The following is a 21,361-nucleotide window of genomic DNA, read 5'->3' as shown; positions in this document are numbered from 1 at the left end:
TTTCTGTTCTTTTTGAGATCCCAGCGTTCCTTTTTTCCTTGTTTATCCCCTGCTAATAGTGAAAGACTATGATATTACCTCCATCAGACTCACCGGTAATCACGCTGTTCGATAATGCGGAGATTTCTCGGAATGCAATGTCCAAATCATCCATATCGCCGATTTTGCCACCAAAGTAATGGATCAAGTCTGAAACTACCCTTTGATCGACTTCCACTACGGAGTACACTAGTATCTATTGACCAAGGTGATAATGATAATATGTAATGGCCAAAGTGGATAGACGATAGTAAATAGATAGTGGATCTTTAATTGACACGGGATTTGAAGGTTTCGGTAAGAGCGGGGCCGCACCAATAAATCATATTCCTATTCATATTCATGGCACTGTGGCAGACTGCCAATTGGCAAAAGTGCTCCATCTGGCATTCTGTAGGTACGGTGTAGAGTCCGTACCTTACGTAAGGAGTACGGAATAGTATGGCACGTACCTAGGGACTCAACAGAGGTACCTAGGTACGGAGTACGGAGTCCTACTGCTGTCAAGGCGAGGACAAGGCGGCAGGATGAGGCAGGTAGCAAGTACACTACTTGCTGCATGTGTACCTAGCGAGTCCCATGTAGCGTGTACACCCTTTGAATGATTGGCATGGGAGGTCCCGTCCGGTGAGTGGCCTGCATTTGATACTACCTTACCTACCTACCCGGGAACGGAACCTAAGGTAGGTATGCTTGGAGTCGACTTTCGATCAAATCATATCTAGAGAAAGTAGTATCGAGGGCAGACGAGTAATCATCATAAAGCGCTCCGTCTAAATCCTCGACTAAGGCTTAAGCATCCAAATCCTTCTACGGAGTGAGTACGTACGGAGTACACTGTTACAGAGGATGAACTGTCCGATCTCCACAGAACGATTATGATAAAGTGTCTGTCGTCAATCGTCATACAGTTGCCTCGTATCTACGGCTACGAACAAACCATCTGCAGTTTGTAGTCTAGTCGTAGTTTAGTCCGAGCTGCTTAAGTAGCTGCTTGATGCTTCGCCTTCGTTCCGGGTTCTCCACCCATGGACGGGTTCTCAACTTCTCCTGGTGGGCTCCTCGGTCTGCCAAAACGCATCGAGTGATCGAGTCGAAAGTCAGATAGTCCAGACACAGCGAATCACCGGCGGTTATCTCCACCAGTATATATTGCATTAGATAGTTACAGTCTTACAGACTCCGTGGATACATTATCTGGTATCTGAGACTCGCGTGTCCCTGGTTACCCCCCGGGTTGATCACTTACTGCCTTGGCATAGACGAACTTGGTTATCCCCTAGCTCGTGAAGATTTTGCTTCCATTTCTGCCATATCTCCTGCAAGCTGCAGCAAACAAGGGTCATGACCGGTCCAGCTTCCCGGAGATAATATCTCCTTGAGTCTCTAGGCTAGAAGGCTCCTAGACCGGCCTTGGAACCCTGTCCTCCCTTGCCCTTCCACCCTGTCCGTAATCGATAGTTGCCAGCTCGTAAACCCGCGGTAGGCGCCTCGTCTCCAAACGCCGATTGGAGCATCGAGCCCCCTCTCATCCCATGAAGCTGTGCCGGCTCGTCGCTCTTGAATCCCTCGCCATCGACTAATGTCGCCCGCCAGAGGCTTTGGAGCGACGCGCTCCACTCCTCAAGAGCACGCAGTCGATCCACATCGCTGGCGCTTTCAACAACAACCGTTCCATTTTCCTGGTCGATCTTGGCGTTCAACTTCTTGTCGAGGATCAGGTAACTCAGGATATCCTGCACTTCTGTGACAGATATCTTGATGTGCTTGGAGATGAAACTGAGCGAGAACCGCGTGTACGGAGCAATAAATTTGAGAACAGCTTTCGTCCGCATGTTACGGCTCACTTCGTCGATGTTTTCCGCGATAAAAGGGTCAGCCAGAACGTCCGGGTGCTTGCTCAAAACCGCTTCGTATGCATGTATATCGTCCCGTTGGAATGCATCGACTAAATCTGTCATGGCTTGGATACGGGGATCGTTCTTGTAAGGCTTCGTCTCTTGTGAATCGAAGGGGTTGATGTCGGACTTCATCAGCATCGTTGTGAGGACAAGGTATTTCAAAACTTGAATTCGTTGCATCGAGCCTGCTTCGTCGTAGTTTCGGAATGACTCGAAAAAGTCGCTCTGAGCCTCTTCCCAGTTTTCCTCGCTCATATGCATTTTGCCTCCGCATTCGCGGATGATTCCCATGATCTTGGGGTGCGGTACCGCCGACCGCACACGGAGTGCGCGCTGATATAGCGCCTTGAGCCGTTTGTTGTTTTTTGTCTCGGCGTACATCTGAATCTGCAGGGCATACAACTCAAGCAAATATGTCCCTTTACTGGGATCATCCGAGCCATCCTCTCGCTGGCATGCACGATGCAGCTCCCGCACTTTCTTGCTCAGTTGGCCATATTCCTTGCGCTCCAACCACAGGCGTGCCAGTTTGATGTTTGTTTTAAGCCACAGGCGCTCGTTGTTCGTGTTCTGAAATGAGTTGAGGGTTAGGGAATAGAATTCTTCCATGCACTGATATGCCCTGTCGTCGTCCGAAGCCTTTTCGATGTAATCGAGCATGTTGTTGATCGACTTTTCAGAGTAGTTGCGAGTGACAGCGGATTTAACGTAGGTAAGGAGCTCTCGATAGTGTTCGACTGCCTGGAAGTAATCAGCCTTCGTCGAGACAGGGCGACTGTCGAAGACTGATGACCTACATCGCCATATCTGCCAAGCTTGAACTCCAACTTGATCGCTTGTTTTAGTCCTTTGAAGCCCCTTGTAAATTATCAGTGGTTTGCCTCGGTCGACCAGTTAAAATGGAGCAAGATGTTATTACCAGTCGCCTTTCTCGTCCTCCAGCGCAGGTACACCGAGAAACTCATCTATGGCCTCCTCCGGGTTGTCAATCTTGATCTGTTTCGCATTGTAGTATTTGTTCTCGATTCCCACGTCCCCCGACTCATCTTCGTCTGCGTCTTCGTATTCAAAATCATACCTAGATTTATCATCAGTTAACCAAGACAGGAGAGGTTGCATGGAGGATGTGTGTGACATACTCCTCGTCACCGGAGTCTTGCATGAAGTCATCATCGTCAGACATGGCCAAAAAAAGGGCTGTGGTCGAGCGAAGAGATTTCGGATACGTGTGTCTAAATATTAGTGAAGTGATACGATTGATAATTCAGTAACTCAAAGGGTCAACGTAGGAAAGGCGTCAGTCATTAAAGGATGATGATAGATGGAAGAGCTCCTGGGGATTCTGAGCTTGAGCTCCCGCGCCTATCAGAGCCTCGGAGCCTGGGGCATAATTGCTTCCCCCGCGCTAGATAGGTAGATATTGGCCCCAACGCCTGACTAGACTATTTGATTGTTTCGACTTTCGAACAATGTCGGTAATAGTTCAAAATAATATCCAGTTACATATACAACAACATGTTGAGCGGCTTTTCTTGATTGTGCCCAGCTTATTTGGGTCTTGTTTGCTAGAGTTGCCCCATGATTATCATGCCAGCTGTAGTCTACTCCGTATGGCTATTATATACCCAACAACAGAGCCTTAAAAGTACTGCAAGCTCAAGGGCTGGTCGTCCGATATACCACGTCTAAACTTGAATCTTTAATGAAAGATGTAAACCTTGAGTCTGACGTTATGGTCAAGGGACATAAAGCCTGTTGTGGGCCTGTGGCACAAGTCATCTCAAACGCCTCGAATGAAACGCATACATACATAGTCCATGCTCACACTGTCTATGAATTCCTCAATTTACCTCTCTACCTCAATGCGAATGGGAGGAATAACAAGCTCCGGAAGCTAGCTATCTCTAAGCTCCAGCTTCCAGCGCTGACTCTACTGAGTTTAGAGATCCAGAAGTGGATCATACAGTGGAGTGAGCCTTCGGAGCTCTGCCATGCCAATGTCTTAGATGATGCAAATACTTGGAGTCTTGGGCAGTTTACGCATATCTCAACTACGTTAAACAGATCATGCGCTCGATTCTTGTTCGATTCTTGTGCTGCCATGTCTGAGTCGTTGGTACAAGAACCACGGTTCTTGCTTCGCTCGGATTGACCAGCCACTCATCATGAGCATCAACACGGCTACTGAAAATGAACAGCCAGTAACTGAAATTTGAACCTGGATAACTATCTGTACCTTGCCGTCGTGGAGACAGGTTCAGGGCCATGGTCGAGGCATCTATCGTGGGAAGCGAGATCAATGCTAATGGAATCCTCTTGGCAGATGGCGATCGTCCTATTCGCGGACTGCCAGCACTGCAGCAGGATCCGATGTCATCGACACTGCACGGCCCACGAGGCATGACTTTGCGCCGCCTTCGATTCTGGACCTGGCAAGCTTAAACTTACCAGTTATGGTGTGGACTACTAGATAGATAACTAACAACCGGTTGTCGTTTTCATCTATTCGTATTCCTTTAATTATTATTAGGGGCGACATTCCTCCCTCAACATTCCTTCATTAGTATTCTTGCCCTCTCGCTGTCCTCTTCATCTGGTATATACGTCCTGCCATCACTGGACTCTACCCCATTCAAACCCCCCTTATCCAACTCCTCCCTCCACATCACCAGGGGATCCTCGAAACAGTGTGACAAAATGGAGCTGTGCGGGCGCCAGAAAGTTGTCCAGCGCAAGATGGTGCTCTTGTTAGTTTTGCATATGGCTCGTGTTAATTTCCAGGGTGACAGCAGCCTGACTAACTATGTTGGACCGCAGAGGAGATGGAGCTTGCGGCAAGACGTCAGCTCTGAATGTGTTTACAAGAGGGTCAGCAGTTCGATCAATTTCTTTTCATACCGATATATTGAGCATTTGCTAACCATGCTGATAGATTCTTCCCGACCGTCTAGTGAGCTCGTCCTTTCCCAGTTATGTACAAATCAACCCAGTGTTAACCCATGCGAACTCTGATACAGTGAGCCGACTGTGTTTGGTGAGCGCATTTTTCAGATGCAAAATCGGTATATGCTAATAGTTGCTTCTTGGTAGAAAACTATGTCCACGGTATTTATCCTATTTCGCCCAACGCAGGTCGAAAGATACTCATTCGTTCCAGACATTTTCGTCGACAACGTACACATGGAGTTGTCGCTGTGGGATACAGCCGGTCAAGAAGAATTCGATCGATTACGGGCACTGTCCTACGAGGATACTCATGTTATAATGCTATGTTTCAGCGTGAGGCTCCTGCTGCGCCTGAAGGGAAGAAGTTTGGAGACAAAAGCCTGACCATGCCCTTCTGTTGTGCAGGTCGATAGTCCCGACTCGTTCGAAAATGTGGCAACGAAATGGATTGACGAGATTCGCGAGAATTGCCCGGGCGTGAAGTTGGTCCTCACGGCACTCAAATGCGATCTGCGAAAGGACGATGAGCTGAACGACAACCCGAACGCTATCACATTCGAACAAGGATTAGCAAAAGCAAAAGAAATCGGCGCTGTGAAATATCTTGGTGAGAGACTCCTCAACGACGACTCAGCGATCAGCTACTGATATGTGATTGATATGGTAGAATGCTCTGCCGTTCAGAATCGCGGTATCAGGGAGACCTTTTATGAAGCCGCCAAGGTCGCTCTTGATGTGAAGCCTGCAGGATCCAGCGGGTCCAAGGGGCAGTGCATTATCCTTTGAACAACCCGTTCCATGCGCCGAGGAACAGCTTCATTCAGTCCGATTCGCAATTCCTTTGTCGATTTCTCTCACTATCAAACGGCTCGTGTCGACTCATGCGAATCAGTCGCATATTATGGCTGCTGATCACAGATACCCTACGTCTTTTCCTACCCCGTTGGGGTCTTTTCCTACCCCGTTGGCTACTCTTTAGCTACTTCAGCGCTTCAGCGTGACATTCGTCGACAACTTCTTTTCTCTATATATACTTTTCAGCACCTATATTCTTCTTATTCTTAATGTCTTTTGGGTACGTGACTATCAAGAGGTATACCCGAGTACGGATTGTGGAGCACTTTGTTGTCTTGCAGCTTGTCTACTTGATTCCCTTTCTTTTGGTGATTGGTATCATACAATTGGAGTGACCAACGCAGGTGACGAGTTCAACTTCCAATTTTCTTCCAGAACACGCGTATCTTTACTACCTAGGTATCTTGCCAACTGTGATGACTATGTCGAAGTCTATCGGATGGATATTGCAGCACTACTATGCAGATTGAAATCTTATACACCGCTGTCACTGTGAAGCTTTTGCCTTCCCCTCTCTATTGTCGGAGGAGATCCTCTTCCCGGACACTGTACACACCCTCGATCTTCTCCCCCATTGCACTCCCCCCACATGCAAAATCCGCATTCACCCTCTGTACAAACGCATCCACAAACTTGTCCGCAACCTCCCCGATCGACACACCCGGCACACCCTCGCCCTCCAGACTGGTCGCCTCCCGCCCCTCAAGCCCACACGGCACAATCTGCTTAAAATACCACATCGGCTCCTCCGTCACATTAAACCCAACCCCGTAGCTACTGATATTCCGCCGGAGATGAACCCCCACAGCGGTGATTTTCTTAGGCAGAACACCATCTGCATCCCCGTCCCCACCCGCAGACACAGCCATAGCCGCAGCCGTGTTCGTAGCCGGCCGCGGCCGCACCCACACCCCGGGGTCCTCGGTCACAAAACCCTGGACACCATACCCGCGCAGAACATCGATGACACTATTCTCCAGCACGCGGATATGGCACCGCGGGGTGAGGCCCAGCCGTCGCAGATCCAGAATCGTGTATGCGACCATCTGCCCGGGCCCGTGGTAGGTCGTCTGCCCCCCGCGCAGGGTGGGATGGTACTCCGCTCTGGGCGAGCCGTTGGGTGGTGCGGTGAGGATGGAGCGGATGGGTTCCAGGGACGGCGGGAGGGAGAGAGGCGCGGATGGCGAGGAGGGGGCGGTGTTGGACGGTGGGAGGTCTCGGCGGCCGGTTGTGTAGACTGGGTTTGGGGTGAAGGTTATGATGGTGGGGTCTGGGGGTGTGGGATCTGATCGGCTGGACTGTATCGCTGCTGTACCTGCGGCTACTGGAGAGCTCAGTCGCTTGTATGCGAGGAGACGGGTGGTCAGGATTTGCTGGAGATGCGCGACCCGGGTGAAGGAGGTGATGTCGGGGAAATGAAGGTGTGCAAGCTTCATGGTTGGAGGTATGGTGGTGGGCTGTTCTTGCAATTGGGTTGAGGCGAAGCTTGGATGCAATTGAGACTGGATTAATGCATCATGTGAAATGGTAGGAACGAGAATTGGGTCAGTTGCAATGAGATTGATTGGATCGAACAGAGTGAAGCGTATGGAGACTTGACCGAATTTCGTCGGAGGTGTCCGGGGTGTTGATAAGATCCCTTGTGACGTGAGATCATGTGATAACCAAACAGCCTTTCTCAATACCTTATTACAAGATTTATCAATTGTGTTTGCGATGAAAGATATACATTGATTCCCTTCTTTCGTGACTACAATACATTCTTACGGCTTGTGAAGCCTAATTGCTGAAGACAAAGATTTCCAACGGTCATAGATCGAGAAAAGTATGTATGCAAGGCCCATGTGCTCATAAAACCCCAGTGTGCCGCATAACCAATTTTGTGAAAAGGCCAGCAGGCTGCTCAAAGAAAGTAAGGACGATTCATCAAGGTGCTGAGCTGAATAGCCCAGGCTATGGAGTCACGGCGCCGTTGACGAGTGTTTCGTCGGCTTGTCGCTCGCCATCAGAGACCAGTTTCCAATCCCGTACGCCACCCTTCCAGTCTGCAATACGACCTTCTCTTACCCGGACCGTGACAACCCGTACGTCATTGTCAATTGATAGGCTGGGTCTCCGTTGACCAGCAGCTTGCTGCTGTTGACCGAACGTACCCAGCTCTTCCTCGAAAGTGTTGTTCTCCAGATGTCTCTCTTTGCACCAGGCCTCTTCCTCCGAACCAGGTTCCAAAAATCGGGCGGTGCCAGCGATCGTTGTCGAAATGCTGGAGAGTGCGCTGGTATTCAGATTGAGGAGCAGACTAGCCAAGGACGACCGGGTTGCGGCGGGCGGCGGGGAACCGTCGCGCTGCCCACCAAGACTGGGGGCGCGGGTGGGAGGACGGTGAGACACCCAGTCATGAACCAAAAGAGAGACTCGTGGATTGGTCATGAGATGGTTCGTCTTGCGTGACGAAGGATTCGTTGTCATAATGATCGTTGGGTATGGATCAAAGGGGGTTGAAGGCAGATAGGTGTAGGACATGAGAGAGATGTGGGGAGTAAGGCCATCGCATGTTGCAAGATGAAGCTGTTCAGAACCAGGTCAGCCAATATTGACGAAGAGACCGCATGATCAAGAGATGGAGAGTAGCAACGTACGAATCTGGAGTTTTTTAGGCACGCAATTACCTCGGGAGGGAGAGTGGTTCCGACAAGGGGATGAGTGGTGGTGGCCGAAGCCTCGTATGAGAGAGGTGGATTTAAAGAATCCGTCATTGTGTTGCAGCGAAAGAGATTGTAACGAATTCAAACAATAGGTGATGCACTCAATATTTCCCTGACTGGGAAAAAGAATACCAGGTCAGTAGCTATCACGCTGTACTACCTATCTAGGCGGTACACAGCAAGTGGGATGTCTCGATGGAGGGGAATGAAGAGAGAGAAGAAGCTGTGGCGGTGTTTTGACTGGTTGCGGCCGAACCCAGATCGCCGATCGATGGGGCTGCCTTAGGTACCTACCTTAGACTCTGGTACTGAGCAGTATGGGAGAGCCTATGGGGGCTTTCCATCGACGTCACCAAACACCGGACGGACGCGCCAAACATGAGAACTGAAGCTGTTGACTCGAGCATCTGAGATGGGGGCAAATCAAATTGGCATGCCAATCTAGGCCAGTAAAAGGAGTGGGATGGAGCTATTCAGGATAAACATTTATCACGATCAATGATGGACATGCTGGACGTGGAGATCCACAAGTACACGGCTGTCGTCATCAAGTAGTTACTTAGGTATGGTGGCTTTTCAGCTAGCTAGCTCACATTCTGTAGGAGACTGAGAAGCAGAACCAGTTGATCCGTCCACAATCTACGGAGTAATACAGAGGTACATCTATCTACTTATTCCGTTCCTTGTAGCTCTCTTTACCCAGGAGAACAACCCTCTGCTTGCAATTTATCCAAGGCAGCATACTAGCTCCGAAGTACGGAGCTTACCTTAGCACTTTGTCTGGGCTTTGTTTCCCCGCACTTCCAGCAGTGAACTACCTTACCTTAGATCCTTCAGACCTACATAGGTACAGACCTATGGTAACGTAACCTAAGGTAAGCTGCTTTCCCCAGCTTCTTCCAATTTCCACTCAGCTTCAGTCCATTTCATCAACGCACTTGTCCATCTCATTCATTCCCTTTCACAACCAAACCATTGGTGCATCAGTAATTAACCACTCTTCGTACTCTGTATTAGCCTTCTGAAAATAGTTTCATTACTTTACTCCGTGGTTAATTCATACCAGTCTGATTGGGTGATTAGCTGCTTCTCCGCTTCTTCCTCCACCTGCTGGCTGATCACACTGTGCTTGCTACCTGACTTGACGCCACATAGCAACTGCCTCTGTACGACAACCTGCACACTACGAAGTACAGTTCCAGACTTTGAAGCTGTTTTGTTAATACATCGCGTGTCAGCTTTATAAATACTAGATATCCCTGCTTGTCCTCTGTGCTTCCCCTCTTCAACAACTGCCGTCTGTCTCTCTTGCCTGTCTCTGCTCCTTGTGAATCCTTCCCTTTCCTCCCTTCGACTGTCCCTTCAACCGAGTGTACTAAATCAACTGTCGGACCATACAAACTTGCTCTGTTCCTCCACTGTGCCTCAGTTGCCCATCCTCTGATTTTGTCCTTGCTGTCTTCCTTTTCATCTTGTTGTACATTCAGCCCAACATGCTCGCCCCGCGTTTTGTCCGCCCGGTGTCTTCGCTCGTACGGCCTTTCAGTTCCTCTACCACCGTCTGTCGAGCTCCTTCCATCCGTGACATTACCGCAGACTCGGCCGCTGAATTCAACGCGCGTCAGAAGGAGTTCCGGGAGAATTTGGAGGCAGCTCGCAAGAAGAAGGAACAGCAAGAGAGTCAGTCTGTCGATGCTTCTGGTTCTACCCCAGCTTCCCCTGTTATTCGTGATCGCTTCCGTGAGTACGCTACCGCTCCCACTGCTCCCCGAGCGAGCAATGCGAGCAGTGAACTTAGCCCTGTTGTTGATGCCGCCAGCGTCCTTGATAGCAAGGCATTGGGCTTACTTTCCACCCACCGTTCTGTAGGAGACGAGCAGTTGTTGGAAGCCAACCAGTCTCCCAAGCGTGGCCCCTTGTCTTCGCTCATTTACGGAACGAAGGAGGGCCAGCATTTCGACAAGGATATCGAACGTTCGTTTTCGCAAGTCCTCGCCCGTGGCAAATACGTCCATTCGATCGTCTTCCATGAGGTCAAACCCGACAAAGTAGATGAATACGTCCCTCTCGTCGGCGAGTGGTACCCCCGCATGGCCAACACCGAAGAAAACAGGGTTAATCTGGTTGGAAGCTGGCGCACGCAAGTGGGAGATAATGACACATTCGGTATTTACCATCTATGAACCCCCGGAATCTCCGATGCCCTCCTTTTCCGTTGTAGCCGTCTCTATTGAGTGTTGCAATTGCTGACATAGCCTTCCGGCAGTCCACATTTGGGAGTACCAGCGTTACGAGGGCTACCATGCCTCTCTCCATAACATTTCTCAACACCCCGAGTTCCCGGAATTTGACCGCAAGTTGAAGAGTCTGATCAAGAGCAAGAAGACGTCCCTGATGCAAGAATTCTCCTTTTGGCCAACGACCCCTCCGCGCCGCCTCGGCGGTCTCTTTGAGCTTCGGTCCTACACCCTTCACCCTGGAAACTTGCTTGAGTGGGAGACACACTGGCGCCGCGGCTTGAGGGCGCGTCGTGAAGTCATGGAGGGTGTCGGTGCTTGGTTCGTCCAGATCGGTGATCTGAACACGGTTCACCACCTTTGGCAGTTTGCGAACTTGGAGGAGCGCAAGATCCGTCGCGAGCAGTCTTGGGGCATTGAAGGTTGGGCAGAGACCGTGCACAAGACGGTGCCACTGATCCAAAGCATGCAAAGCCGGATTCTGGTTCCCATGCCATGGAGCCCCGTTGGCTAAATCGGTCCGCGCATTGGAGATTTGTAGAGTTTGCAAATCACGAGACCAGGTTGTCAACTTGTCAGATCGTGATAGCCAAGCGACCGGAGCCATTCTGGCTTGGGTTCCTGCACAAGATTCTGAGCGCCATGGTTGAGATTGAAGAGCACCGGCGACAAAGTGCGACTGTCAGACATTGGTAGTTGCTCGGGCCGCTGCTTTGTGGAGACGAGTTCCAGCCTTGCAGGTCTGATTACACTGGCGTCTGGCACACTGTGGCTCTGTACACACTCCACTGTATTCCGCTACCATATCTACTTAGCTTATAAACCAGACCATGGCGCTTTAGTTATGTATCTATCATGTTCCTAGCATTCTCATCAAAGCTGTATTTAGCAGTTCTACCTAGAGGGCTTTCCCCTCTCTCTTTTCGCTTTGCCTCTACCCGCATGTGCTTCCTCGGATCAACAAAGGATTTGTGTTTCAGTAGCCAACTCGGCGGAACTGTGCTTATCTACTCCATGCTGCTGCGGCATCTGATCATAATTAGTTTCCCCCAGTTTTACCCCGCTCTTCTCTGTCTGCGACAACTCGAGCTCAGGCACCTTTTTACTCTTTGGCTTCCTGCGCTCTCTTTAAGTTCTGGGTGGTGTCTAGATAGCGGTAGGACCGAGTGCTGCACGTGCGAGACACTTTGCCAGTTGGTCACAGGTTCAAGCACACAAAGCACGTGACATGCCAATACAGAAAAGCCACTGCATTTCTACTCCGCAGGTTAACACCGACCACGGTTCAAGCTCATTAACAAAAATGTCTCATGAATGAATCACATTCCATCATGTATGTTATATCCGTGGATTAATTGATCGCCTTCATGCATCGAAGTTCCAAGCAAGGAATCTAAGTGTAAAGTACCGTAAGTTCGAATACATGCGGTGGGTTTCTTTGGCCCCGCATGCCGCCCTCAGGGCCGTTTTTCCGCCGGCAGAAAAAAAAGCAGACCAGAGAAAAATTTGGTACTAAAAGGGAACATCAACAACCTACGTACATCACAGCGCTCCATCGGTCCTTTTTCAATATCCCTTTCTCGTCGCCATTACTTTGCTGGGATTTCCACCGATGCATTACTTCTATAATATACACTGAACTTTCGATCTTTATTTTTGGGCTCCTGTCTTTCTCTCAACCTTCTTTGTACTTGAAGTTCAGGATTCACCGCCGTCTTGGCTACTTTCCTGTTGTAAAACAAAGCAAAGCAGCGTCTTTCCCCAGCATACTTCCCATAGAATATCGCGGTGCCAGGAGCAAGACCAAACAAAATGACTTACATTCGGCAGCATCAATTGCCCAATCTCAAGACTTATCGATATGCTGGAGTGGATCACTCGCTGATCAGTCGATATGTCCTCAAGCCTTTCTATAACCGATACGTGATCAACTGTTTTCCCATGGGCATGGCGTAAGTAGCTACGCCCCCATTGATTCAAGTCTTTCGATGCCTGGCCTAGCTAACTGTAGTGTTCTACGTCTTTCTATTCAGGCCTAATGCCGTAAGTCTCTAGTCCTCCTGGCTGGTCGAGCTTTAGCAGACCGACGATCGACAAACTGAGGATTGGTAGATTACCCTGACAGGGTTCTTATTTGTGGTAATCAACTTCATCACCATCTTATGGTACAACCCAACGTTAGATCACGATTGCCCTCCATGGGTCTATGCCACTTGCGCCATTGGGTTGTTCCTGTATCAGACGTTCGATGCAGTAGACGGCATGCAAGCGTATGGACTCCCGTCGTCCTTCCCATCTGCTAGTAGGCTAGATTGACTGAGCTATTGTCCATGCAGGCGGAGAACCAGACAAAGCAGTCCCCTTGGGGAGCTGTTTGACCACAGTAAGTAGAATATAGCCTCAAGGACGAAGAGAAAGCGCGATGTTCATTCTCTTTCCCTACAGGTGTTGATGCATGCAACACGGCTCTCGGAGTGGTAATCTTTGCTGGGGTGACGAACCTTGGTCAGACCTGGGCTACTATACTGAGTCTCTTCGGAGGTACGTCCAGATTTCCTCCTAGAATTACTTTATCAGAATACTAATTCGGGTCAGCCACCATGACCTTCTATGTTCAAACTTGGGATGAATACTATACTCAAGTTTTGACTTTGGGAATCATCTCTGGTCCTGTTGAAGGTGTCTTGACTCTGTGCACCGTGTTCGCTTTCACTGCCTACCAGGGCAGTGGCAGCTTCTGGCACCGCCCCATGCTTGAGACAATCGGTGTCCCCAAGTTGGATATGATTCCCGCTCATATATATGAGATGCCCTTTACGCAGTGGTACCTGATCTACGGCGCCATCATCCTCTTCTTTGCCACTGGGTCCAGCATTGTGCATGTCATGAAGGTTCAAGCTGAACGTGGAAAGGACACGGTTAAACCCCTTTATGGTTTGATCCCTCTGGTTACAATGTGGACGCTTGCACCCGTCTACCTGTACCTGCAACCTACCATTTTGGAACACTACACGGTTCCTTTTATGCTGTTCGTGGGCTTGATCAACGCCTACGCTGTGGGCAACATGATCGTTGCACACCTAATCAAAGCGAGCTTTCCTTTCTTCAATATCATCATCGGTATTGCCCCTCTCGCCTTGGCTGTGCTGGACAGTGCTGCATCCTTGGTTGGTCTTTGGCAGAGTGTTCTTGGTAACGGACCCGGTCAAATCGCCTATCTCTTCGTATGTCTGGGTCTGGCCATTGGTGTGTATGGGAGTTTTGTGGTATGTTCCATGGCCCAGAAATCAGGGACTGAGACTGACAAATACGCAGCACGATGTTATCACTACGATATGTGATTACATTGATATTTGGTGCTTGACCATCAAGCATCCTCATGTGGAAGAGCGGCCAATTGCTAACGGGCAAGCCAAGAAAGTCCTGTGAGGCTAAATACTGCCCACTGCAACCATTCCACTGCATATCAACTATGCAAGTATCACATATAACAGCAAATGCGTGATAGAGAGTCGTTTGGCGAAGAGCTTTCAAGTGGGAAAGAAATACCCTATCGCACTGTATTGTATTGTACGCTTGAACCGTTCAGCCCGGGTTACTGTTTTTCTTCTTCTAGATCGATTTGGATTGAGCTATACCTCAGGTACTTACAGTCTACCTGGTACCTACAATTATAGCTGGTCTGGAAACCAGCCTATGACATGTTTGATGTTCTGCGAAACTTGGATTAGCGATTCATTCAACAATAGCTTTTTCTAATGAATTTGATGCTGTCTCGGATTGAGCTATTCTTTATCAAATTTCTGAAGGCAGCCATGTACGAAATACCCTCCGAGGCACTATCAGAAGTATCTGGATAGATCCAGAAGCCCAGATGATGGCGACATGACTACCTGATCAGGAATAGCGCTGGTAAATACAAGCTATACCTCAACGGACATAACAAAGGGTATGATTGGCTACTGCTTGGCCGGGGATGGGGCGAGCCCGCGGCCCGTGCCAAAATTACCAGTAAGAGGAAGGTAAGCGAGGGTTTGAGCCCTATTCTCCCCAAACGGGCCCGGCTGGGCGACGCCGTCAGAGAATTCCCCTTCAAACTTCGCCATCTCCACGAGACCACCTCTTCGCTTCAACACCCCTCAAGCAGGCCATCTCCATCAGCGCAGCATTTCAATCCATTTCGCTGATCGACTTTTTGTCTCGTCAAGATGGTAGGTTCTTGCATTTTGGCTTCATGCACCACCCTTGAGATATCCCCTAGCGGTTCTGCTGGTCGTCTGCACAGACTCGGAGCTTGCTGTCCGTCGTGTGCTCGCCGTCGCCGGACCGTTTCTTTCTCATCGCGAAAAGACATCAAAGTATCATCGGCTGATACAGTTCTCTTCTTTCCAAACAGGTTCTCGCGGTCGACCTCCTCAACCCTACTCCTCAGGCTGAGGCTCGCAAGCACAAGCTTAAGGTATGATACCGACATACTTGTCCACCAAGGTCCTGGATTCGATGGCTGATGTTGGGAATTTTTCCGCTTCGACAAATAGACCCTTGTGCCTGCTCCCCGTTCCTTCTTCATGGACGTCAAGTGCCCCGGCTGCTTCACCATCACCACCGTCTTCTCCCACGCCCAGACCGTCGTCGTCTGCGCCGGCTGCTCGACCGTCCTTTGCCAGCCCACCGGTGGCAAGGCCAGACTCACTGAGGGCTGCTCTTTCCGGAGGAAGTAAATGTCACATTACGACGCAACCGAAGCCGGAGCGATGATTTAGGAAATGTGGCGTTCTTCTTCGACGATGGATTAATTTTTTTTTGAGAGAGCAGATTGCAGATAGAAGATGGAGTCCTCGCCCCCTTTGCGGGAAATCTCAAAAAATTACAAAGTTCGATCCGAAAAAACAAGCATTACCGGGCAGTTAATTGCCACACTCAAAAAGCGTTGACGATCTGTTAAGCTTTTATTCACATGGAGGGGAGTTCCGGATATCTGGCACATGAACAAGGTCCAACACTATATCAATCCGTTTCTGCACATCTTCTACTCGTTGCTTCTTAACTATGTTCTTTTACTTGTTCTCACGCAGTTGTTGATATTGTACGACAATTTTTCTCATGCACGGATTGTATCTCGGGTACCCTGGAAAAACGACACGGACTATGACGGGCTCCTCTTGTCGATAACGAACAACATCTGCGCGAGCCTGGCCGGCCACGACGAGACCCAGATGTCGGATGAAACCGAGCGTTTATATTTCCAGATCGTCGTTGACGGCAATGGATGGACTCTGGAGTGGCCGGTGCAGCGCTAGGCCGGGCGATGTTGCTGGTGGATGATGCTTGAGCGAGTGTTCATGGCAGGAGAGCTTGCAGTTGGTTACGGTTCATTCTGTAGCTGAGCTGTAGTTAGCCTCGACTGCTGTAGTGAATTCTCAAGCCCTAGTTTCGGTCCTCTGGTGTCGCCCATGTAACTGTACATGTAATTCACTTGTTTTCACATCCACGTCATGTTGCGCTACTTGCTATCCACATCGTAGATCTCACCTCGCCATGGATATATCGTCATTGTCACGGAGCCTTCTCACGTCTTTCTTATCGATTATCACCCCCGGTTGCCCCATATTGCCCCACTCAGTCCGCGCTTCCCCAGAGTACTCTAGCATGACACTATTGATCTGACTGCAGGATACGGAGCACGCTGTCACGATTGTGGCTGGATCGCAAAGCATCCATACTTCACAATGCGAGGCTAATGCGACAATACTAAGTTTCATTCATGTTCGTCTTGCTCCTAGACTATAGCTCTAATGAGTGTATCGGCTATTCAGTAATCAGCCTGGTATAAGCTTCGTGCGAGATGTCTTCGAACCATTCCTCATCCCAGATTACGATGAGAACAATGGAGATGGGGAACTAGGGCAGAAGAACCAGCTTCTTATCCCTTCCTGGCCGTCCACCATCCGGTGACTACCAACACTATCAATCCCAACAAGAGCCTGGGAAGCGATAGCCATAGGAATGGTGGGAACACTCAGAACGGACGAGAACGAGGGGAGAAATCAAAGCTAAACCTCAATCAACGCCTTTGCCTTCGCCCGGATCTCCTCCCCAAAGTCCACGGGGTTGTTCGGATCGCCGCCCGTCATCAGCGCCAGTTTACCCGTGGTATCGTTGACGAGGAGGTTGGTGAAGTTGTTCCGGCCGAGGACGTCCTGGGCCTTGCTGCGGGCGTTGGCGTCGCCGGCGCGGAACTCGTCCATGTTGATGTCTTTGAGTTCGCGATGGGTGTTGCGGACGAAATCGAAGAGGAAGAAGAGGGTTGGGTGGGTGTTGGGGGGTTGCATTTCCGGGTGGGCTTCGAAGGACCTGTTTGTTGCCACAGTTGGCATATCAGTGAAGGGTAATTCAGACTGGGCGTGAGGCTGAGACGATGGATGTTTGGCTGGCAGATACGTACGCGAGGAGCTCGGCCATTTTGGCATCGATGCGGTCGACGTTGAATTCGAGCTGTTCGGTGCTCATTTTGATTGTTGTAGCGGCCTAGATGGACAGTACTGTGATTGTGATGAGTGGGAAGATGTTTGTGAAAAACTATTAGTAACTAGCAAGTGAGCAGTTGATGAGATTTGTTGATCTTGGATGATGATCGAATCTGATGGATCTTATAGAGCTGGGTAGCTACTCTATAGATCAAGGAACGGAAAAGTCGCCGCGCGCCTTATCTTATCGCGCATCGATTTTCCCACGGCGCCAGAGCTTCAGCTTCGCTTTCGCATAGATGGGCATTTTATAGAGAAATCTGCATAAACTCTCGCTAATTGTGGACATTTTCCACCCTCGCCAACCTGGCCATAACCCCCTCATCATGGCGCCCCGTCAACCCCTCAAACTCCTCATGCTTCACGGCTACACCCAGTCCGGCACCCTATTCCACGCCAAAAGCCGCGCCCTCATCAAGCACATCACAAAGGCATTCCCCCTCCACGAGGTCTCTGCTATCTACCCAACAGGTCCCACCCGCCTCAACCCCGCCGACATACCAGGTTACGAGCCGCCCGCAGAGGGCTCCCCCGCAGAACAGCAGCAGGAGCAAATCGAAGCATACGGGTGGTACCGCCGCTCAAACACCGCCGATCCACCCCTCTACGTCGGCCTTGAAGGCGGCTTGGATGCCATCGCCAAGGTCCTCCGCGAGGAAGGGCCCTTCGACGGCGTGATCGGGTTCTCGCAGGGTGCCGCGATGGCCGCCATGGTTGCGTCGCTGCTTGAGCCCGGCAGAAAGGAGGCCTTTGAGCATTTCGCTGATCCCAAGGTTGCCTCGGAGGGGTTCGAGGTCAAGGAGCCTGTTGCAGGTGTTGCCTTTCCCGCGTCGTTCGAGGAAGCGGGCCATCCGCCTCTGAAGTTCGCGTTGTGTTACAGTGGGTTTCGGTCGCCGGGGCCGCGGTATCGGCCGTTCTATGAGCATCCGCCTGTTCAGACGCCCATTCTGCATGTCCTGGGATCGTTAGATGCTGTTGTTGATGATCAACGCAGTCGTGCGCTGGTTGATGCCTGTGCTGGTGATCCGGAAAGGGAGGGGAAGGTTGTGTGGCACCCTGGTGGGCACTTTTTGCCTAGTCAGAGACCATATTTGGATGCTGCGGTGCGGTTCATCAGAGAGCAACTGGAAGGAAACCAAGCGAAGGCGGATGCGAAAGAAGATGACGTTAGGGATATGGATTTGCCATTTTAGACTTGGGGTCGCCATTTGACCTGTACCACCCGCGTTGTGTATATCTGACTCGACTATTCAGATGATATCCATAGACTTAGAAGGTATTGTGCCTTAGAGGAATACAACATGACAATTGACGATCAGTACCGGGGGCACTAAGGTCTATGCTACAAGGAATTGGAAATCTGCGTTGCGCATTAATCCGCGGATCGTTCACTATCAGATTATTTTACACGCTGTTGCAAAATATCTAGTACCCAATCCAATCATGACCGCTATCCACATGTGCGCCACCAACCAGATGCGTCTCAACGAGCCTTGCCCTTCTCTCCGCGGGATGGAAGAATTCTGGCCATCATCTCTTCCTTGGTAATCAAATGATCGATGCGCTCCAATAGCCCAAGGAGGCTCTTCATGTCGCTGCTCCATTCGTTCAGCACATCATCGGCATCACGAGGCTTGGCGAAGTTGACCAATCGTGCTGGACGGTCAATCTTGGCATAGATGGTTTTTGATGTCACCAGCTCGCTGATGTACTTCTCCGTCTCTTCCTCGGTCAGATCGAGGAGCTCGGTCAGACGGCCCATCTGAATGCGAGTGTAGTACTTGGCAACCACGCGGACATTGTGTTCGATAACGCGCTTGCGGAGATCTTGCCACCTCTTGTGTGCCTGATCCTCCGCGGACTGGCTGGGTTGGGCGCTGAACACATCCGTGTTGCAGAGATGTGGACCAAACTGCTCGGCCACCATGGGCCAACGCATCAGCTCTGGGATGGTGAAGAGCTTGACCAGGCGAGCTTCAACAGGAACCAAGGAGAGTCGGGAATCTTGCTGAATGCGATGCAGCAGATCGGACTGTTCGTTGTCGTATGGAGACAGGACAATGTAGTAGACGATTCGGGCAAGCACCTTTGGCGACTATCGTCAGTTTTCACATGAGAAGGCAGGTTAGGTATCAGCTTACTGCTCGCAGTTGCTCAGGGTTGTTCTGCACTGATTCTGTGTCCAAGACCTCGCGGTAGTGCTTGCAAACTTCCAGATACTTGTAGTCATGATTTGCGAGAATGATCTGTTGCTCGTAATAACGGAGCTTCAGGTCTGTCACATCATCGTCGACTTCCATGGGAGGTTCATCGGGAGCGCGTGTCTTTTCTCTTTCCTCAGCCTCCTTTTTGAGCTTTTCAATTTCCTCTGCCGACTTCTTTGGCTTGCGGGCGAAGTATCGCTTGTTGATCTTGCGACTCAAGATCGCAGCTTGTGTCCAATCACCACGTTCTATGCAAAGAGCTACCTGTTCCAGGATAAACTCTGTCTTCTCACGTCTCGTCATGGAACCGAAGGTTTCCACCTGCAGTTCGCAAAGGATGTCGGCGGCAGCATTGAGGTCACCCTGGGATTTCTTGATGTTGGACAAAATGCGCGTTACACGAGCCCTCTCCACTTCGACGAAAATCTGCAAATAACGTATCAGCGACAAGCGTGCTGGAGCGACGGGCCTGTTATAGAGCACTTACCTTGCCTTCGGTCACGGTACGCAGGGTCTCAATCACAGACAACTTCACCTCCAGGTTGGGTGTGTCGTCCAAAAACTTCATCACCGTCTGAACCATCCTCGTTGTCGCCTGCTTGAGTTGTGCATGTTTCTTGGAGAGCAGGAGCACTTGGTCATTGAGGAGATTCCAGTTGCCCGAGTCCTTGCAGATTGTGACGATAGTGACGAGAATCCGTGATGTAGTCGCGAGATCAGAAGCCTGCATCGAGTGTGAGATTAGTCAGAGTCGTCAGGAAGTGGAAGTAGGAAACCCGTATGATGGCATACCTGTCGTGCTTGCTTCTCCAGAACCAGGAGCTTATCGATGGCAGCTTCAACATCGGACTAGAAAGACACTATCAGTACTAGATCACACCAAACAGTAAATGTTACAAACCTTTGCTAGCTGCTCTGCCTCTGGGATCAGCTTGTCAGCATCCTTCGAGAAGTCCTTCTCTGGCTTCAAGAGGCCTCCGTCGGACATGGTGACAAGCGCTGAGACGTCACTTCTTGAAACGGTCGTACAGCTACGTAAAAATTAGAGGTCGTGTTATTGTATATCCCGAAGGTTTCAACAATCCTGGAAGAAAAGTGCTGATGAGGTTTCAAATAGGTTCTAGATAGATGGACGTGAAGCTCTGACAGAGAGTACCTGCGCCTTGCTCTCCGGACCAGCTCCAGCTGGCGGAAGCTCTGCACCACGTGACATGGCATCACCGACCGATCGAACTACAGGCAACTGCATCTACATTCTCGCGCTCCTGTCGACAAGCCTGCCTTTCTCATGCACATCGTCGTTTTACCGTCCGACATTCTCTCAATGGAAGCCCTGAGAAATCGACAGCATCTCCTAGAGTGTTCAACCTCTTTAGAAGACGACTTCTATCGAAGCGCACACGATGTGATGTCCAACTGATGCTTGGGAACATGGCGACAAGAATCAGTCAAGACCTAAGATGGGGGATCTATGATCACTACCAGCATCTTGAAGGCTTTTGCTTTGGTTGCCATTCAAATCTCCACAAGTCTTTTGTCAATTCCTTCAACTGGGTCAATTATTATTGTTAATATGATTCCCTTATCAATCTACTCCATCTGTTCCTGGTAACAATGCTGAGAGGCTTAGATAAGCGAAAGGTACGATCACGCAATATCGCATTAACTATTTTGGGCTCTACAAACCAGCACAAAGAAACGTTTAAAGAGTCATTGTTTTTCTTGTTGCACTGGACAGATTCTTTTTGAATTTCTGTTCTATAATCCTCTTGATAAGCTTATCGGACCTGTCATCTGTGACAGTCATTGAGGGGATTCTCTGTTATCTCCAGCGTTTGAATAAACTTCATCCTGGGCTTGGTTTTTCCGCGGAAATTCAATAAGCGATTCGTCCCTTGATCTTAAGGCAAAGGGTCGTAGGGCGATTGGGCTAGATATAAGAGTCAG

At 50.0% G+C, this 21,361-nt stretch overlaps 9 protein-coding genes across 9 annotated transcripts; 4 read left to right on the top strand and 5 right to left on the bottom strand.

Moving 5' to 3' along the window:
- Positions 1-1,430: 1,430 nt before the first annotated feature.
- CDV56_105089 (putative COP9 signalosome subunit 2 (CsnB)) lies at positions 1,431-3,123 on the bottom strand (the record flags this gene model as incomplete). Its single annotated transcript, XM_026758708.1, has 4 exons — positions 1,431-2,681; positions 2,738-2,798; positions 2,860-3,018; positions 3,080-3,123. 4 exons carry the CDS (start codon positions 3,121-3,123, stop codon positions 1,431-1,433), a joined length of 1,515 nt encoding a protein of 504 aa, XP_026614552.1.
- Positions 3,124-4,637: 1,514 nt separating this feature from the next.
- Positions 4,638-5,672, top strand: rho3 (Rho family GTPase RHO3; the record flags this gene model as incomplete). The annotated part of the gene is made up of 5 exons (XM_026758510.1): positions 4,638-4,808; positions 4,873-4,956; positions 5,073-5,219; positions 5,292-5,493; positions 5,554-5,672. The coding sequence occupies 5 exons, from the start codon at positions 4,638-4,640 to the stop codon at positions 5,670-5,672; spliced, it is 723 nt and encodes a 240-aa protein (XP_026614551.1).
- A 584-nt stretch (positions 5,673-6,256) lies between these two features.
- Positions 6,257-7,177, bottom strand: CDV56_104757 (lipoyl(octanoyl) transferase LIP2; the record flags this gene model as incomplete). The annotated part of the gene is made up of 1 exon (XM_026758376.1): positions 6,257-7,177. One exon carries the CDS (start codon positions 7,175-7,177, stop codon positions 6,257-6,259), a length of 921 nt encoding a protein of 306 aa, XP_026614550.1.
- Positions 7,178-7,694: 517 nt separating this feature from the next.
- Positions 7,695-8,497, bottom strand: CDV56_104655 (pyridoxamine 5'-phosphate oxidase family protein; the record flags this gene model as incomplete). The annotated part of the gene is made up of 2 exons (XM_026758274.1): positions 7,695-8,309; positions 8,381-8,497. 2 exons carry the CDS (start codon positions 8,495-8,497, stop codon positions 7,695-7,697), a joined length of 732 nt encoding a protein of 243 aa, XP_026614549.1.
- Positions 8,498-9,939: 1,442 nt separating this feature from the next.
- On the top strand, positions 9,940-11,197 carry CDV56_104411 (NIPSNAP family protein; the record flags this gene model as incomplete). Its single annotated transcript, XM_026758030.1, has 2 exons — positions 9,940-10,612; positions 10,713-11,197. The coding sequence occupies 2 exons, from the start codon at positions 9,940-9,942 to the stop codon at positions 11,195-11,197; spliced, it is 1,158 nt and encodes a 385-aa protein (XP_026614548.1).
- Positions 11,198-12,495: 1,298 nt separating this feature from the next.
- On the top strand, positions 12,496-15,404 carry CDV56_103988 (aminoalcoholphosphotransferase; the record flags this gene model as incomplete). Its single annotated transcript, XM_026757607.1, has 12 exons — positions 12,496-12,635; positions 12,717-12,726; positions 12,796-12,953; positions 13,020-13,066; positions 13,129-13,224; positions 13,279-13,949; positions 13,999-14,108; positions 14,585-14,705; positions 14,765-14,894; positions 14,945-14,982; positions 15,080-15,142; positions 15,222-15,404. The coding sequence occupies 12 exons, from the start codon at positions 12,496-12,498 to the stop codon at positions 15,402-15,404; spliced, it is 1,767 nt and encodes a 588-aa protein (XP_026614547.1).
- A 1,332-nt stretch (positions 15,405-16,736) lies between these two features.
- On the bottom strand, positions 16,737-17,193 carry CDV56_103822 (uncharacterized protein; the record flags this gene model as incomplete). The annotated part of the gene is made up of 2 exons (XM_026757441.1): positions 16,737-17,037; positions 17,129-17,193. 2 exons carry the CDS (start codon positions 17,191-17,193, stop codon positions 16,737-16,739), a joined length of 366 nt encoding a protein of 121 aa, XP_026614546.1.
- Positions 17,194-17,536: 343 nt separating this feature from the next.
- Positions 17,537-18,403, top strand: CDV56_103686 (alpha/beta hydrolase; the record flags this gene model as incomplete). The annotated part of the gene is made up of 1 exon (XM_026757305.1): positions 17,537-18,403. One exon carries the CDS (start codon positions 17,537-17,539, stop codon positions 18,401-18,403), a length of 867 nt encoding a protein of 288 aa, XP_026614545.1.
- Positions 18,404-18,693: 290 nt separating this feature from the next.
- CDV56_103469 (proteasome regulatory particle lid subunit RPN5) lies at positions 18,694-20,402 on the bottom strand (the record flags this gene model as incomplete). Its single annotated transcript, XM_026757088.1, has 5 exons — positions 18,694-19,296; positions 19,352-19,840; positions 19,902-20,138; positions 20,207-20,263; positions 20,316-20,402. The coding sequence occupies 5 exons, from the start codon at positions 20,400-20,402 to the stop codon at positions 18,694-18,696; spliced, it is 1,473 nt and encodes a 490-aa protein (XP_026614544.1).
- Between the last annotated feature and the right edge of the window lie 959 nt (positions 20,403-21,361).

This window comes from Aspergillus thermomutatus, assembly GCF_002237265.1.
Source record: "Aspergillus thermomutatus strain HMR AF 39 chromosome Unknown NODE_91, whole genome shotgun sequence".
Taxonomy (NCBI): Eukaryota; Fungi; Ascomycota; class Eurotiomycetes; order Eurotiales; family Aspergillaceae; genus Aspergillus; species Aspergillus thermomutatus.
Note: the sequence above shows the minus strand (reverse complement) of the source record. Positions and strands in the feature narration are given on the sequence as shown.